The sequence below is a fragment of the Impatiens glandulifera genome, chromosome 4 (assembly GCF_907164915.1).
Source record: "Impatiens glandulifera chromosome 4, dImpGla2.1, whole genome shotgun sequence".
In the NCBI taxonomy this organism is placed as follows: Eukaryota; Viridiplantae; Streptophyta; class Magnoliopsida; order Ericales; family Balsaminaceae; genus Impatiens; species Impatiens glandulifera.
The window spans coordinates 38,900,509-38,918,604 of NC_061865.1; the positions used below are offsets into that span (position 1 = coordinate 38,900,509).

An 18,096-nucleotide genomic window follows, 5' to 3' on the forward strand; every position below is an offset into this window, starting at 1 on the left:
TAAATATTGATAGATAATTGGTGCGATTGTTATTACGACGATGGTAAAGAATTATGGATATTTGTTATTTTGATTTAAGAAAAATTATAAATATTTGTTATATATTAATTTAATTGATAAATTATTGAGTTTAATTAATATTTATTTATTTTATTATTTTTATATACCTAAATGGTTATATATACTATTTATGTATTAATATATTTAAATTTATTTAAAATAAAAATAAAAATAACCAGTTGGTTCAACCAGTCGGACCAAAGTACGCCAAAAAAATCGGATTATAACCGAAACGGTTTTCAAAACTATGATTATTATTTTTGTAAAGTTATATTGTATCTCAGTGGCTAAAAAGAGTCTTAAGGGAATAACTATTTTTTAATATATGTAGAGAGAATTAAAAACTAAAATAAATAAATAAATAAATCTAGTTGTGCAAACGGGTAGTGTAAAAAACTTAACTCTTAATAAATATATTTTGTTCTTGAATAAATTTGAGATTCTTAATTTAGTATTTAATCCGAAAACAAAGCATTTATTTTTAAATAATAACTAGGAAAGTTCTGAAAAACATATATATAAGGAACTTCATCAAAACTATGTTTAGCTGCCCAATTGTGAACATCTCAATATCAAACCATTTTTCAATGAATTAATCCCTAATTTCGTAACTAAATTGTGGGGAATAGTGAATATCAATTTCTATATCTTCTAAGATACACAGCAACACCCAATCCAAATATCAACATTGCCCCAGTTGCCAACCCAACCCTTGAGTAGTAGTAGTCTCCTTCAGAATAACCGAATTCTACCGACGAACTTCTTCCATAACCGCGCATTCCTGAGTAATCTAAATGTAACCGCAATCCCTATAAAACACACAAACCACTTAGCTACACTACATTGGTGTGATGTATTATATTAGTTGTTATGGTATTGTTTTTAATAATTGTTTACCTTCCAACCAACTAACCGAGCATGATCTATAGCAGCAGCAAGGTCATTGTCCGATGCAAGAACAACCTTGTCACAGTCTTCATCTTCATACTGAAACGACATTTATCCCAATATATCAAACATGAACAAGAACTAGATAAGGCCATCGTGTGCTTACAAAAATCCGAGGCATATTATTGCAGTTAATTTCGTCCCCCATTCTTTGCAGAATAGCAGCTACAAGATCACTCAAACTCCCGGTTTCTAGAATTGAATTGAAGAAACAATTTATAACAATAGATAGGAACAAATAGAGCTTGTCTGATGTTATTTATCACTATTCCATAATGCATACTGCATAATTCATCAATTAAAATTAAAAACAAAATCCTTATTTTATATTCTTTTGAATATTTTGAAATTTTAAATAGTCATGGTAATTTAAGTAAAAAGTCCAAACAAACTTACTTTTTCTGAAAATTACATCAAACAAGTTTTTTTTTTAGCTATTAACTAACATTTTTACAAATAACCTTGGATCACACAAGCTCATACAGAAATAAAATAAAAAATCTGGTTGCTTACCACATTTGAACCTATACATTCGTCCCTTCTTGTCTTGAACTTTAAATGCAAACATACGCGTCGACTCCCGTAGGTATTGAAGTTGAGTCGTTGGTTCAGCTGCTTCCGAAGTTAGCTTCATGGAATTGCAACTGTTGATATATTAAAACACCAATTTCGAAGTATATTAGAAACAAACAACAAAGTGAAGACTCATAACTCAGCGGTAGAACTACGCATAACTCATATTTTCATGTCATTAGTACACTCGACTCGAATCATTTAAAAAAACAAGAAATTAATCATAAATCAAGATTTATTGTAAGAACATAAACCTGTTCACATCTTCATCATCATCTCCTTGAGATAACTGCAGGGCAGAATCCCAGAATTTTTGCATCAAATTGCTTCCTGAATCAAGAGATGAATTATGATCCGAATTACTGATGGTTGATACAGCAGCCTGAGTTATTTGAAGAACATTGACAACAGCTACTGCATTTCCATCTGTATACAGCAGCAAGTTATCATGAATGTGTGGCCATTTCAGGAAGCATTAGAAAGTTTATTATAACGTTTACTTACCCTTATCGACAACCAGAAGGTGTAAGAAGTTGCCATTGTGCATTGTGTGAAGAGCATCGATAATGGGGGTGTCGATTCTCGCACATTCTGGATTTTGTGTCATCACCTAAAAATTCAATTACATATGTTTTGAATAGTAATTATAAGGATCTAGCCATAAACAAAAAGAAAACAAGGAAATATTGTTAATTAGAGATCAAAATGCATATTAAAGACTTCTTGGATAGTTTATTTTTAAAGAAAAATGAAATTTTGTTTGATGAAAGAATTGACTTATTTATATTAAAATAATTTTTTTTATTTAATATTTAAACTTTATTAAAAATAAAAGGAGCAATTTTGTTTTTGGCACAATTGGTATTTGAGAGTTAAAGTTGGTCTTTTTATTTTTTATTAAAAAGATATTAGAATTTTAGTCACGTGAGAATTTATCACAAACGAACTAGCGTCTTCTTATTTTAGTTTATCAATTTTTTTAAATTAATTTACTATATTTGTTAAAGAAAAAAACATTCTCTCTATTTAAAATTTTCAACTATTCTAATCTATTACAAATTAAATTTGTTACTTAAATTGAATTTGTTACTTTGAAACTCTAAATCTAAAAAGCAGTCAATATAGAAAACAATTACATTTAATACGGTATAACATAGAAAATTAAGTTATGTCATTTTTTAAATTCTCTACAAAAAAAAAAAAATTAATACAAAATATATATCTCCTTGATCTTTTTTTCAAAATTTCCTTCTTATAATCCAATTTTTAAGTCAACCAAATTAAAAAATATTGAAATGCATAAATCTCAAAACAAATGTTTTATTTAAAATGTTATTTTCAAAATGTTTATAAATATAGACTAATTTACAAACATACCAAATTAATTAAAAAAAAGAGAATGATATGTCAAGTATGTTTTGGACAAAAACTAAAATTACTAAAATTATGATAATTATCTTATTTCAAAATTCATTTTATTTAATTATGAAATGACTTTAATTCAAGAATGAAAAGAGATATCATTATTTTTTTCATATATTTGTTTCATTTTGATTACCTTCTCCACTAAGGTGGATTCTGGTGAAAGATTTTGAGCAACCAACCGCATTAACATGTCTTTAGAGCTGAGGCCAAAAGAAGGTCCAAAACATGTTGGTTAATGCTAATAATAAGAGTTGGCTCAATGTGAAGAAATTTCCTCACTCACGTTAGGATTCCCTTTGGTTTACTATCGACAGTTACAATGATAGAACTGACGTGGGATTCGAGCATTTTCTTAGCGGCTGTCAGGACTGTATCTTTTGTCGAAACGGTAACTGTCCTGGAATTTAAAAAAACAAAATCAAAATTTTTAATCTTGAATTCAAATACAATCACTAAATGTTATTAAAAAGAGGTCATATTATTACCTACTTTGAATTCTCGGGAATGATAGTAGACAATGTCGGCCTCAATAACCTTTCTCTTAGCGTTTCCATTAATGTCATCGAACCTAAAAGAGAACAACAATCACGGTTATATATATGTAAGAAGCAGGCCCAGCTACGAAATTGGTATTTACGGACTTATGCAATTTTTTTTCTATTTATATATTTGTAACACTTTTTTTTAAACAATATTGAGATGTAAGATAGTTTAATGTTATTTTTTTAAAAAATAACTAATTAGTTACTTAGATCAGGGCCGGCCCTGGGGTAAGCCGAGGGCGGCTAGGACAGCTAGGGCAGCACACTCCCCAGAGCAGCCTATTTGTTAAAAATATCAAAATATTTAGTTATATTTATTGTAATTTTAATGCTAAATGGTTGTAACTTAATGGTTCAAGATATGTATTTAAAGTTTCAATGTAGTTATGGGTTCAAATCTCACCAAAAATGATTTTTTTTTATCAATTTTAAAAACTAGATTTATGACAACAAAAAAATATATCGAACTTTTTCTCCCGAGGCTAGGGCAGCCCAAATTTCGGGGCCGGCTCTGACTTAGATATATGAGAAGATGCTACGAAAGAATTGAAAATATGAATCAATCAATTGACTGACCGGAAATAGATGTGCCCCAATATTTTTCTACACCTTCAACGGCAGCTGCTATAGTCTTTCCCTTCTCCGATGCTCTCTCCATCCGGGCTATGGCATCATACAAGCATTTTGTTATGTCAAGTAATGCTATGACTTCTCCATTCTCAACCACTGGTAAGTGTCTAAATTTTCCTGTGTAAGGATACATGTCAAAAAGATCTAGAAACAAGTAAAATTACATGTCTTTTGGTTCACATTAACTATATTTGGCATCCATAGATGACTTTTGTTAAGAATTATCATCACATGTAATATCTTTCTTATTTTGTCCATCTCTAAAAAAAAAACTACATTTTGTAAAGACATATAACTATTTTAATGAACAATATTTTCCAAAACAATTCAGAGATATAAATTAAACAAATTTGCAATCGACTATCAAATAACTTTTGAATTATAAACAGTTTTTTAGGAATGTATGAAGGTAATGAACCGTGTGGGTAATTTGTTATTTGAAACATAAATTTATGTAGTTCTTGTTAAATCATGCTCAAATTTTGAATTGCTGTTTAATCACCTCAATTTTTTCCCTCAATTAATGATATTTTAGTCTTAAAGACAATTTTTTAATTAATTTGACACGTATATATATTGAGAGGATATCTAGAATAAAAAATGAATAAGAAGAAAGATTTCTACCTTATCTCGACTAAACCTCATATCATACCATTCGAGTTCTAACGAACAACGACAATACCACTCCAATTTTAACTAACAATGGCAACAGTAACTCTAGCAACAACAACAAACTAGAGAAAAAACATTTTGTTATACTTTATATCTTAATATCATAATTCATCAAATAATTAACTCAATTGTCTTGTAATGAAAATCATCTTGGAGGGTCGCGATAGAGTAAGAACAATTTTATTTTGTTTGTAAATCTAAATATCATTTAATTAATAAATGTACCAAATTAATTAAAAATAAATAAAATATCATGCGAAAGTAAAATCAAATAGACGTTCGTTTGTCTAAAGACAAGAATGTATACATGTATTTCTTGTTATTCAATAGAAGAAAAATGATAACTATGGCTATTTATAACCTTACAAAAGCAGAAAAATAGGAACCACTACTAACTTAGTGGTGTTACTTACAAAAGTAAAAATTAGGAATAACTACTAACTTAGTAGTGTCACAATTTACATGAAAACTAAATTAAACACAATTGATTCCTAAAAGAACATATTTGTTAAAAACTCAACTAACACTAACTTATTGGATTGACCACTTCAACATTTCATCTCTTAAACTGAAGAATCGAATTCAGTTTAGAATTGATGCAACACACATGCCAAACAAACCTCTAAGCCTCACAATCATTTTAAATGGTTTTATCATTATATCAGTAACTTGATTTTGATTGGAACAATGAGTTAACTTAACAACTCCTTCTTTAGTAAGATCACGGAGAAAGTGAAACTTGACATTAATGTGATTGCTACGACCATGTAAAATTGAATTCTTAGAAAGAGTAATGATTGGATTGTTATCGTAGACTATAATTGTGCACTCACCATTTTCTACCTGATGAAAATACTGTTAAAAATAATGGGTCAATATTGTATAGTATTTATATTTTATGGTGCTTAGTATGTGTTTAGTATATATTAAGGCCCATATACATTAAATCCCACATTAGGGTTTAAGGTTTCTTATCTATATAAAGTTGTCTCAATCTATTAGAGAGGGAGAACTTCTGAAATCATTTTATTCGTAACTTGATAATAGAGCCATGAAATTAAGGTTATGGTTTCTTTTCAATTTTTTCCTTTCTCTCTGATTGTTATTTTGGATTGTTCTTGAGGTTGCTTGCACTAATTTGTCATACCTGAAGGAGGTCAACCTAGTTCCAAAGATAGTGTTTGTGTTGCTAATCGAGGATATCATTTAAACTCATCCCTCGTTCTTAACCCTGTGAAATTGGATGGGTCGACTTATCTTGTATGGTCGCAAGCTTGTTTACTCTCGGTTCAAGCCAATAGAATGCAAAAATTCAATAATGGAAAGTCAAAGAAACCCAAGGATAATGATCCGAAATTGGATGATTGGGAATCGGACAATGTCATGATAAAAATGTGGCTCTTTAATTGTATAGAACCAAATATTCGGAAGAGTTATCTATTTCTTTCCACTACTCAAGAAATTTGGAAAAAATTCGAAGGTTTATGAGATTCGAAAGATAATTCGGGAGACAATATAGAGTAACAAGACACTAGCGGAGTACTATTCTGAGTTGACAAAGTTATGGACGAAGCTAGATCATTATCGCATCTTCAGAGTATAATGTACGAAAGATGCAGAGACCTATCAAATGATTGAAGAAGAAGACCGTCTAATTGACTTCCTAGCTGTCCTAGTTATCTACTATGATCCATTAAGGTAGAATTGTTCGGGAAAGTTCCACTCCATGATGTTTTAACTGCCCATTCTCGTATTTAGGGGGAGGAGACTCAACAACATACTATGGTTCCTCAATTGGAACACTCTGATCGTTCCGCTCTTTGTTGTTACCCCTATCCTGCTACTACCCCATAAATATCACTTTTCTTTGTTGATAAGAATCCATCTGTGTGTGATCACTACCAGAAGACATGACATACTCGTGATATGTGTTGCCTTCTACATTTTCACCTTCATGGCCTTAGACTCTGGAGGACATCATCAACATAGTGCTCATCTATTAGTGGAGACATAGACTTCTAGTATGTATACTACTTCACCTGTAGTAGAGGCTCCTTTGATAGCTTCTAAGATGAGTGCTCTTGGTAGTTTGCTAGCCAACTCTTCAACTCCTTCCACATCCTCTTATTTTGCCCATTCTAGTATGGCTTCCGCCTTAACATCCATATACTTTTTTTTAACTCTTGGATCATAAATTTAGGAGCCTCTAACCATATGAAAAATTATTCTAGCTTATTTAACTTTTATTTATCTCAACATAATATTGTTCGGGTTGCAGATGGATCCCTTGTAACTATTATAGGAAAAGGGTCTATTCAACTTTCTTCCAAATAACCTTTGAACTCTATCTTATATTTTCCATCATTCACTTAAATTTGTTATCTGTTAAACATATTACAGAGTCTTTCAATTGTTCGACAACAATCTTCCATTCTCACTGTGTTTTTCAAGACATAACAATCGGGTCAGACGATTGATGGGGAAAAAGTCTGCAATGAGTTATATTTCTTGAAGAATGTGCCTACTTCTTCACTAATGGTCCACCAAGTATCAACTAACTCCCCGTTAGAGTCTTTATATCATGACATCGATGTGGTCATCCCTCATTTGGTATATTAAAACATATTTTTTCTACTTTAACTAGACAATGTAGTAGGTCTGACTTTATGTGTGAACCATGTGAACTTGCAAAACACAAACATTATATTCTATTAGTAATCAGAGGAGCATGACTCTATTTTTCTATTATTTATTCTGATATTTGGGGACATCTCAGGTTGCTGGTCGTTCCGATTATAAATGGTTTGTTACTTTTATTGATTGTCATACTCGCATCACTTGAATTTATTTACTTCTTCACAAAAATGAAGTATTTGAATATTTTAAATTATTTAATAATATGATTCATACACAATTCTAAGTTGTTATATAGATCCTACAGACCAACAATGGTACAGGGTATACTAAAAGGATTTTTGAGTATTACTTATCTTCTCATGAAATTATGCATCTTACTACATTTATCAAACCTTTTGAGCGAAATGAGATAACAGAGAGAAAGAATGGTCATCTTTTAGAGGTTTCTTGGTCTCTTATGTTACTACGGATGTTCCTAGTTTTCTATGGGGAGATACAGTTTTGACTACATCATACTTAATTAACCGTCTTCCTTATACTATTCTCAAGTTCAAGATTCCAACATCATTTTTCCCACATACTTCAAAATATCCTCTCCCACTTCATTTATTTGGATGTGTCTGCTTTGTTCATAACTCTGCTTCATCGCATGGAAAGTTAGATCCCCAAGCTTTAAAATGTGCCTTTATCGGTTATTCTTCAACTCAAAAGGGTACAAATGTTATCATTCTCCCACTATACGTGTTTATTAGTCATGATGTCACTTTTTGGGAGTCGACTCTTTATTACACCTCTAACTCATGTTTATCCTTTTAGAGGAGAGTTTAGAAAAATAAGAAATAAACATGGAGCCTTCTTCCATTCTCATCTTTTGTCACTCAAGGAGGACATAAAGAGTCAGACCCTCTTATTTTTCCAAGACATGAGAAGAGGAAAGCACCTTCTAGTGGAGAATTAGGTTTGACACTCGATAGACTTGATGGACTGAATTTGTTGACATACTCACCCCATACAACATGGAGATGCTATAGTTCCCCCTCAATTGTCTGATACAAAAGTTAGTCCCATAGTTGTTCCTTCCTCTTATACAAACGGTAATCCTTCTCTTTTTGACCTTGATCTTCCCATAGCTGCTAGAAAAGGTTCTAGAAAATGTACTCATCATCCTATTTTTAACTTTATTTTTCTTCTGATTCTTTATCTCCTTCCTATTGTGCCTTTCTTTCCACTTTGTCTTCTCTTTCTATTCTTTAGTGTTGGCAGGATGCTATAGTTGAACCAAAGTGGAGAAGTGCTATGGGTGAAGATACGAATGCCCTTAAGAGCGACATTGTGATGAAGTTTTATGGGACAGTACATTTATCTAGTAAGTTGGCTTACAACAAACATAATATCATGTTGTATTGTTGTAAGATAATGAGACTTCCAATTAACTGTTTGTACTAACTTCTATCAACCTTATTTCCACTCTCATCTTTAGTAAGTTGAGAATTAGGAACAACTAAATTATAAATTGCATTGTAATTAGCGATTCCAAATTTCTCTAGTATCTCTTCTATGTACTTTTTTTAACATATAAAAATAATTTCTTTCTTCTACATCACCTGTATCCCAAGAAAATACTTTATTTGTCTAAGATTTGTCATGACGAATTATTTGCATCATCGAACTCTTGAATTGTTAAACATCACATCAACATTACTAGTGAATATGAGAACATCAATATAGATACAAGCGATGAGAATTTTACATTCACCTTCTATTTTGACAAAAAAAATGTATGTTCATAAGGACGTCGAAGAAAATCCTCTACTAAAATAGACTTTTATGCGACTGTAATAGGCTCGTGGTGCTTGCTTGAGTCCATATAGAGCTTTCTTCAGCATGTAAAATTTTATTTTCTTCTCCTTTTAGCACATAGTCAGGTGGTTATACTACAAAAACTTCTTCACTGAGCTCTCCATGTAGAAAAGTTGAATTAACATCAAACTGAAATATGTTACACTCCTTTTGTGCTGCAAGAGAGATCACCATATGAACTGTCTCCAAGTGTTCCATAGGCAAATACTTCTTAATAATCCACTCCATTTTCTTTAGTGTATCTTTTTTTTCTACCAAATAGGCTTTGGGCTTCTACACTTCTTCATGTTCATTCAACTTTATTTTATAGAGCCATTTTACTCTCACCTTCTTTGCATTAGTTGGTAAATAAGTTAACTCCCAATTATTGTTTCTTTCAATAACAACAATCCCAACATCCATTATAGATCACCATCGTGCATTATTTACAACATCTTCAAAGTACACAAGATTAGTTGAGGTTTCCATCATTACAAAGAACACAACATCATCATCTTGTTTTTAATATAAGAGATCTTCTCCACTGATGTAATCTCCCATCCACATTGGCTGTCTTCTTTATCTTACTTGAGAAATTGATGAAAGAGAACTCTCACTAGACCTTGAAACCTGACTTGATGGTGAAGTAGCTTCAATTTGAACTGTGACATCAATAGTTTCTTTCACAGCTTTAACTTGGACAATTGCTTCAATGTAGAAGCATTTGAGTCTTCTTCTTCCATTATAAATCAATACGTGCAAATTTCTAATGTTTTTATCCCACAGTGAGCTTCCATCCTCTTCAAACACCACATCACGACTTACTATAATCTTCTAAAAGAAAGGTTTATATAGTCGATATGATTTAGATTCTTCACTGACCCCAAGTAGGATACATTTGATACTCTTGTCATCCATCTTGATGTGTTTGCTGTCAGGAACATGAGCATGAGAAATACAGCCAAACACTTGAAAGTGAGCAACTCATGGCTTAACACCACTCCAAGCTTATTTTGGTGTCTTATTCTTTACGGCATGCGTTGGACTTTTATTCTTGACATAAATTGCCTAATTCACAACTTCTGCCCAAAAAGTTTTTTGGAATGTGCTTCTCAACAAGTAAGCTACGAACCATGTTCCAGAGAACTTGATTCTTCTTCTCTGTAACTAAATTTGTTTTGGAGTATATGAAACTTCCAGTTGTCTTTGTATGCCATTGTCGCTGTAAAAACTGTTAAACATATTTAGGGTGAACTCCCATCCACGGGCAGTACAAAGAATTTTTTATAAACACATCATTCTCCTTCTCAACACGACTCTGAAACAATTTAAAATTTTAAAAACTTCTAATTTTTGCACATATAAATATATCCATGTTTTGAGACTATAATCATCAATGAAAGTGATTATGTACCTCTTTTCACTATTGGACATAGGCATGATAGGTCCACATATGTCAGCATGAACCAGTTGAAGAACTTGGGTAGCTCTCCATGTAGTCTTTAATGGGAAAGAAGTTTGTGTTTCTTGCCTTGTAAACACACTTCACATACTTTAGACATGACTCCAAGTCTAGGTAAGTCATTCACCATTTCCTTTTGTTGAAAAAGTCTTAGTCCTTTGTGATTCAAGTGACCATATCGACGATGCCACAATTAAACCACATCATCAGCAACAGAGAAACACATCTCCTTCTTCTTTATATTTGCAAAGAGCTTGAACATTCTATTTGAGTTATTATAATTTCTGTAACTAGTCCCATATGAGCATGGTAAAGTGCGGACTTCCCTTGTTTAATGACAATTCTCATTTGTTATTTGAGATATTAACAAATTATTTGTCAAATCTAGAATATATAACACAGTAGTGATGACCTGAGTAATGTCATTCACCATCATCACAATAGTTCATTTTCCCATCAATTTCACTCTCGAGTTGTTGCCTAGTTTTACTATTTCTCTAAAACCTTCATTAAGAGCTGAAAACAACTCTTTTTGTCGCTCATGTGGTTGTTGCAGCCCAAATCAAGGTACTACATACATATTTTGTCTTGATTTGTCTTTCCTTCATCTGTATAAGACATCATCAACATTTCTTTTTCTATTTCCACATATTGTGACCTCTCTTATGATTTGCCTGAACATTTATACTAAAAATGCCTAATCTTATGACAACCAAAATATTCAATAGTTGACATGTCATAGTTATGTCTCTCATTGCCTCTACATATATCTCAAAAGTTACCATGTCTTCATCCTCTTGAAGACTCTCCATATGTAACTTTCAAGGCCTGCTCCTCATTAACATGTGCAGTCATTCGTTGCTCATAAACTAATAAGTTGCTTTACAGTTCATCAATTGAAATAATGCTGACATCTTTTGACTCTTCAATTGAACAAACTATATAGGAAAAAATAGGGGTCATCGATCTTAGTATCTTTTCAACAATATACATATCACTTACTTTGCCTTTGTTGATCTAGTATCTAGAATAGTCTGAAAAACTATTCTATCAATAGACTAAAAAAAGATAGTTATTTGCCTTCAAATCCTTCAGCATCATTGTACGCCTTCACCTTAATTTCAACAACTTTCTCTTCTAATTCAGCTTTAATTTCTTCTTCTACAAAACCCCAATACACCTTTTATCTAAAAGAATTCTCCATTCTGTTGTCAATCTTCACTCAAACTTCACTCAAATCACTCATAGATAAGATTGTTACTTCTCACACTCATAATATTTTCTGATAAATCAACTCTATTTGGTCCTGATAACAAATCTAGAGACAATAATGTGTAGAAATGCATGTATTCCTTGTTATTCAATAGCGGAAAAGAAATGACTATTTATAACCTTACAACAACAGAAAAATAGGAACCACTACTAACTTAGTGGTGTTACTGATCACATGAAAATATTAAATTAAACATAACTTAATTATAAAATGACATACTTGCTAAAAACTCGACTAACACTAACTTATTAGGCTTCAAGAGTATGGATAAATTATTAGATAACTAAAATGATGATACTTAGAATCCATATAGCATAATTAAATATTCAAACTCATTATATAAAAAAGATTCAAATTCAAAACATAAACATTAACCAGTTATTTTTTATATATATATACTAACCTTGTACGATCTTTTGCAAGGCTTCAACTGCAAGGGTATTAGAAAGCACAAAGGTTGGATTCTTAGTCATAACCTTGGAAACTGATGTTTCATCCAAATTCAATTGGCAAGCAATAACCTTTGATGCTATGTCCTAATTAATAGAAACAAAAAGCACAATTTTATAAAGATCAAATTGATATATAATAATATAATATATTTATTTATATATAGAAACACATAGTTTAGTTTAGTAATAGAGCACAAAAACTATGTTTTTATAACTAACTATACCCTTGCAGTTAATATTCCGCATAATAGTCCATTTGAATCGGTGAGTAACAAAGCGTCCACTCTTCGACCAACCATCCTACGACACCCTTCATTTATGCTTGTCGTTTCCGGCACTGTCACCGCTTTCGACAGCCGCAAACGCTTTACCGTTCGCTCCCCCGCGGTCGTCATTCCCCTGCATTTTAAGTATTCATTAATTGTATTATATATGGCGATGTTACAAATATAATATACTTCATACATGGAACGTGAAGAAGTGGACAGAGATCTTCTTGAAGAAAGAAGAATATCATTGAGATCAAAAGAGGTCTTCTTTATGTATTGGGAAGAGTTCGACGAAACGCTTCTCCTCGGCCTAATTCCATCTCCGCCATTCATCATCGTTGATAAATGTATATTCTTTTGGCAGAAAAATAAAATTGAGATAGGAACTGCTGATTACAAGCTCTAGGGGAATTACGAGGATGTTGGGTTTCCTGAACTGGGGAGGAATGGAATATGGAAACAAGAATACAGTGGAAAACTGCAGTCTATGGGAATGAATGAGGGAGATAAACTAATGGAGATTGATGAAACCCTTCTAAGGATTTCAGGACTTGGGAGGGACACGTCATCTCTGCTTCAACGGCTATAGAAATTCTTCACTCTTTTGGTTCACAAATTTCACTTAATTTTCTCTTTTTCTTATTTATTGTGAAATAAAAGTTACACTATTCTTTTATTATAATAAATTTATATTTCACTTAGTGTCTTTGTAATTAGAACTCAAATTGAAATTGAGAATTGTAATTTCAATTTTTAAGTAACTGCAATTTTAATTTTTATGTTGATAAATTATTTATAATTAGGAATTGGATTGAAATTAATTAATATATCTCTATTATAAAAATAATTATATTAATGAGAAATCTAGAGTGTCATATATTTTTATTAAAATTAATCATTTTATGAGAATAAATAAATATATATAATATACGAGTCAATATAAATGTCAATTAATTTCACACTAATTATAAAAATTAAAATAATTATTTTAATTTATTTTTAAATAAATAAAATCTAAATGATTACTCTAATTAAAATAATTAATTAGACTAATTATTAAGATAATTAAAGCATAATTAATTAAGAAAAATGGTCAAAATATAAATATATATATATATATATATATATAATTTTAGAAAAAATTAAGATATTAAAATAAATAATTAAGGATGAAATAAGGTATCATTGCATCCCTAAAATTATTTATTTAATCCTAAAATAGGTAAAATAATAAAATAAATTAGTAAAATATTTGGCATATTTATTTTAATATTTTGTGTATTTAAAAAACATCAAATTAAAACAAAAATGATGTGTTAGATCGACTTCAGCAATAAAAGGGGTTGAATATTGTTGAATTAATCTTGACTTTCAATTCAATTTTAATCATATTAGACATTAAAATATGTTTTCATTCTTCAACAAATCGTCGCAATCTCTTGAACAGTTTCAAGTGCGAAAATGCTTGTTAAATTTGAAGCGGTAGATGCAAAACTGTAAGATGCGGTAAGGAAATAACACAAGAGTTTTATGGATGTTCGGAGATAAAACTTTTACGTCACCCCTTCTTCTGTTTCTAGAAGGATTCCACTAGAAGGCTTGGTTTGTATAGCGTTTACATAAACCAAGTTAGAACTCAAGACTTAACAATTGTTTGTTCTGAACTTCTAGCTATCACTATGTTGAACAGAAAACGTTCTGTTCAACTTACAACATTGAATATACTTTCAGATAATACAGTAAATTATCTTTCAACTTAGCGTAAATGAAATATAGAATACACTTATGAAAGATGAGATAGAAAGAGAGTAAGTTAATCGAGAGTTGAAGCTTGTTGTTATTGTTATTATTGTTGTTGATCATCTATAGTTTGTCGTTGTACTCTAAAGCCTTTATATATTGATGTGTAGCAACGGTCGGATTTAATTCTTAGATACGTGATTTTACCGAGAGGCCAGATATTCAAGGATCGTGAATTGACAGGGAGGATATGTCGTACCGATAATCCAGATATTCAGGGATAAAGAATTGACCGGGATGATTCGCCGTACCAAAAATCCAGATTTTCAAGGATCATGAATTAACCGAGAGGATTCGCCGTTGTACTCTACTTCTCTTTTATATTGAAATGTAGCAATGGTTGAGTTTTATTCGTAGACACGTGTTAAATTTCTGATGGGTGTATGCCAGGTGGCAGTCTTCTGTTAGTGCAACACAATTGTTGGCTTCTTCAGACTGCTGCTAGCACTTCTTTAGACTGCTGCTGAAACAAGGCTGCTACTAGAGCTTCTTCAGGCTGCTGCCAACACTTCTTCAGGGTGTTGCTAAAGCAAGGCTGTTAGGATTTGTATCTCCCAAATCCGACCTGTTTGAAAACAATTGTAAAAACACAAGAAAGAAGAACACAAGAACACACAGATTTATAGTGGTTCACTCAAATTGAGCTACATCCACTTCAGCCACCACTAGATTTTCTATGAAGAAGAAGAAGGAATACCGAGTTTTTGCCTCACACTTTATCTCTCTAGAATTCTGTCTCTAAATGTAAACCCTTAATAATCACATATTTATAGGGTAAACATTCAGGTAATAAACCTAAATAATTTTGGTCAGGCCCAAGCCCAAAACCAAAAAAAGAAAACCAATAAACTCTAATTAACAATGTAGAATTTATTATAAGTGTAGGCTCCATAACTCAACAATCTCCCACTTGGAGACTAACTTTATTATCTCTCGATCGGTAGTGGCTTTCCATTCGGTGTCTTAACGAAGAAGACCAACTGAAGTTGCACACAACTTCAGTTTCTCATTTGTTACAGCTTTCATCAACATGTCAGTTGGATTCTCACTCCTGGGAATCTTCTCAAGAGCTAATACTCCATCTTCTAAAGCTGACTGGATGAAATGATAACGAACTTGTATATGCTTCGTCCTGCCATGATAAACAGGATTCTTTGCCAAATGAATGGCACTCTGACTATCGCATCGCAACACACTTCCCTCGTAATCTTGACCCAATTTTTACAAAAAGGGTTGTAACCACATCATCTCCTTAGCAGCTTCTGTCACAACAACATACTCTACTTCACAACTAGAAAGAGCAACAATCTTCTGCAATTTTGATACCCAACTGATTGCAGTACCTCCCAGAGTATAAATGTACCCTGTTGTGCTCTTCCTACTATCAATATCACCACCATTGTCAGCATCAACATATCCTTCTAAACCCATATTAGACTTTCGAAAATACAAAGCGAGACCCGTACTTCCTCTTAAGTATCATAGTATCCACTTTACTGCTTCCCAATGTTGTCTACCCGGGTTGTTCATGAATCTGCTAACAACTCCCATTACATGTGCTATGTCTGATCTTGTGCAAACCATCGCATACATAATACAACCAATGGCAGAGGCATACGGAACAGTGGCCATGTAATTTTTCTCCTCCTCTGTTGAAGGCGACTGATCTTTAGATAGTCTGAAGTGACTAGCTAAGGGGGTAGTAACTGGTTTTGCATCATACAAGTTGAACCTGCTAAGAACTTTCTTCACATATTCTTCTTGCGAAAGCTTGAGAACTTCTTCATCCCTGAAAATTCTCATCCCAAGGATTTATTTAGTAGCACCCAAATTCTTCATTGCAAACTTTTCAGACAACTCTTTCTTGAGCTTGTTAATCTCATACAAGCTTACTCCAGCAATCAACATGTCATCAACGTAGAGAAGAAGAATAATATACGATTTATCAAACCTCTTGATATAGCAACAATGATCAGCTTCACACCTCAAAAAATTGTTACTTTTCATGAAGCTATCGAACTTCTTGTACCATTGCCTTGGAGCCTGTTTCAAACCATACAGACTCTTCTGAAGCTTACACACAAGCTCATCTTTTCCTTTGATTTCAAATCCTTCTGGTTGTCGCATATAAATCTCTTCATCTAAATCACCATGAAGAAAAGCAGTTTTGACATCCATTTGTTGAAGATGAAAGTATTCTTTCACAACCAAACTCAAAATAGTTCTGATTGTCATCAATTTAACTACTGGAGAGAAGATCTCATTGTAGTCAATACCTTCTTTCTGTTGAAATCCTTTCACAACTAACCTTGCCTTGTACCTCATAGTTTTATCATGTTCTTCTTTAATCCTGAAGATCCATTTGTTGTGAAGTGCTTTCTTTCCCTTTGGTAGCTCAGTGAGCTCCCAAGTCTGATTCAACATCAAAGAGTCCATCTCATCTTTCATAGCAGACTCCCACTTAATCGATTCATCAGATTGTATTGCTTCCTCATAACATTCATGTTCACCTCTATCTGTCAATAAGATATAGTTCAGAGATGGAGACCACCTCTCAACTGGTTTTCGATTCCATGATGATCTTCTCAACTGTATAACCGGTGTTTGCTGATTTACCTCTGGGGCCACGTTCTCAACGATTTCATCTTCAACAACACATTGTTCTTCTTCGACAACCGGTATATATTCAGCTGAAAATTGTCTCAAATCGACTGTACCAGTCTCTTCCAACTTGGAATCACCATCTGATGTCTTCCCAACACAATCTTTGTAGAGAACCTGTTCATTGAAGATAACATTTCTGCTACGAATGATCTTTCAATTTTGATTATCCCAGAAACGATAACCAAACTCGATATCACCATAACCAATGAAAAAACATTTATTAGACTTTGGATCAAGCTTGCTCCTATCACATTCATTAATATGAACATATGATAAACAACCAAACACTTTCAAATAAGAAAGATTTACCTTTTTATTGCTCAAAGCTTCTTCAGGAATTCTGAATTCAAGAGGAACAGAGGGTCCCCTGTTTATCAAATAGGCAGCAGTATTAATAGCTTCTGCCTAGAAGGTTTTAGGCAGCCCTGCATGCAATCTCATGCTTCTAGCACGCTCGTTCAATGTTTGATTCATTCGTTCAGCTACTCCATTCTCTTGAGGCGTTCGGGGAACAGTCTTCACCATACTGATCCCATTCACAACACAATATTCTTTGAAATCTAGATTGATATATTCACCTCCATTGTCGGATCTGAAGCACTTAACTTTCTGATTTGTTTCATTTTCAACTAAAGCCTTCCACTTCTTGAAAATAACAAATACTTCATACTTGTGCTTCATAAAGTAAACCCATACTTTTCTTGTTGAATCATCTATAAAAGTCACATAGTAGTATGATCCGCGAATAGAAGAAACAGGTGCAGGTCCCCACACATCAGTGTGTACCAACTCTAGTCTTCTTTCTTGAGCTCCTTCCCAATCTTGAAAAACTCACCCGTTTCTGTTTTCC

The 18,096-nt window shown here is 32.4% G+C and overlaps 1 protein-coding gene across 1 annotated transcript; it reads right to left on the minus strand.

Moving 5' to 3' along the window:
- Window positions 1-551: 551 nt before the first annotated feature.
- LOC124935945 (CBS domain-containing protein CBSCBSPB5-like) lies at window positions 552-13,360 on the minus strand. The gene is made up of 13 exons (XM_047476389.1): window positions 12,979-13,360; window positions 12,738-12,912; window positions 12,465-12,597; window positions 4,125-4,295; window positions 3,496-3,574; window positions 3,290-3,403; window positions 3,140-3,206; window positions 2,086-2,191; window positions 1,836-2,007; window positions 1,522-1,652; window positions 1,115-1,200; window positions 958-1,047; window positions 552-869 (listed from the first exon to the last, which is right to left on the minus strand). Exons 1-13 carry the CDS (start codon window positions 13,116-13,118, stop codon window positions 696-698), a joined length of 1,638 nt encoding a protein of 545 aa, XP_047332345.1. The 5' UTR covers window positions 13,119-13,360; the 3' UTR covers window positions 552-695.
- Window positions 13,361-18,096: the final 4,736 nt, after the last annotated feature.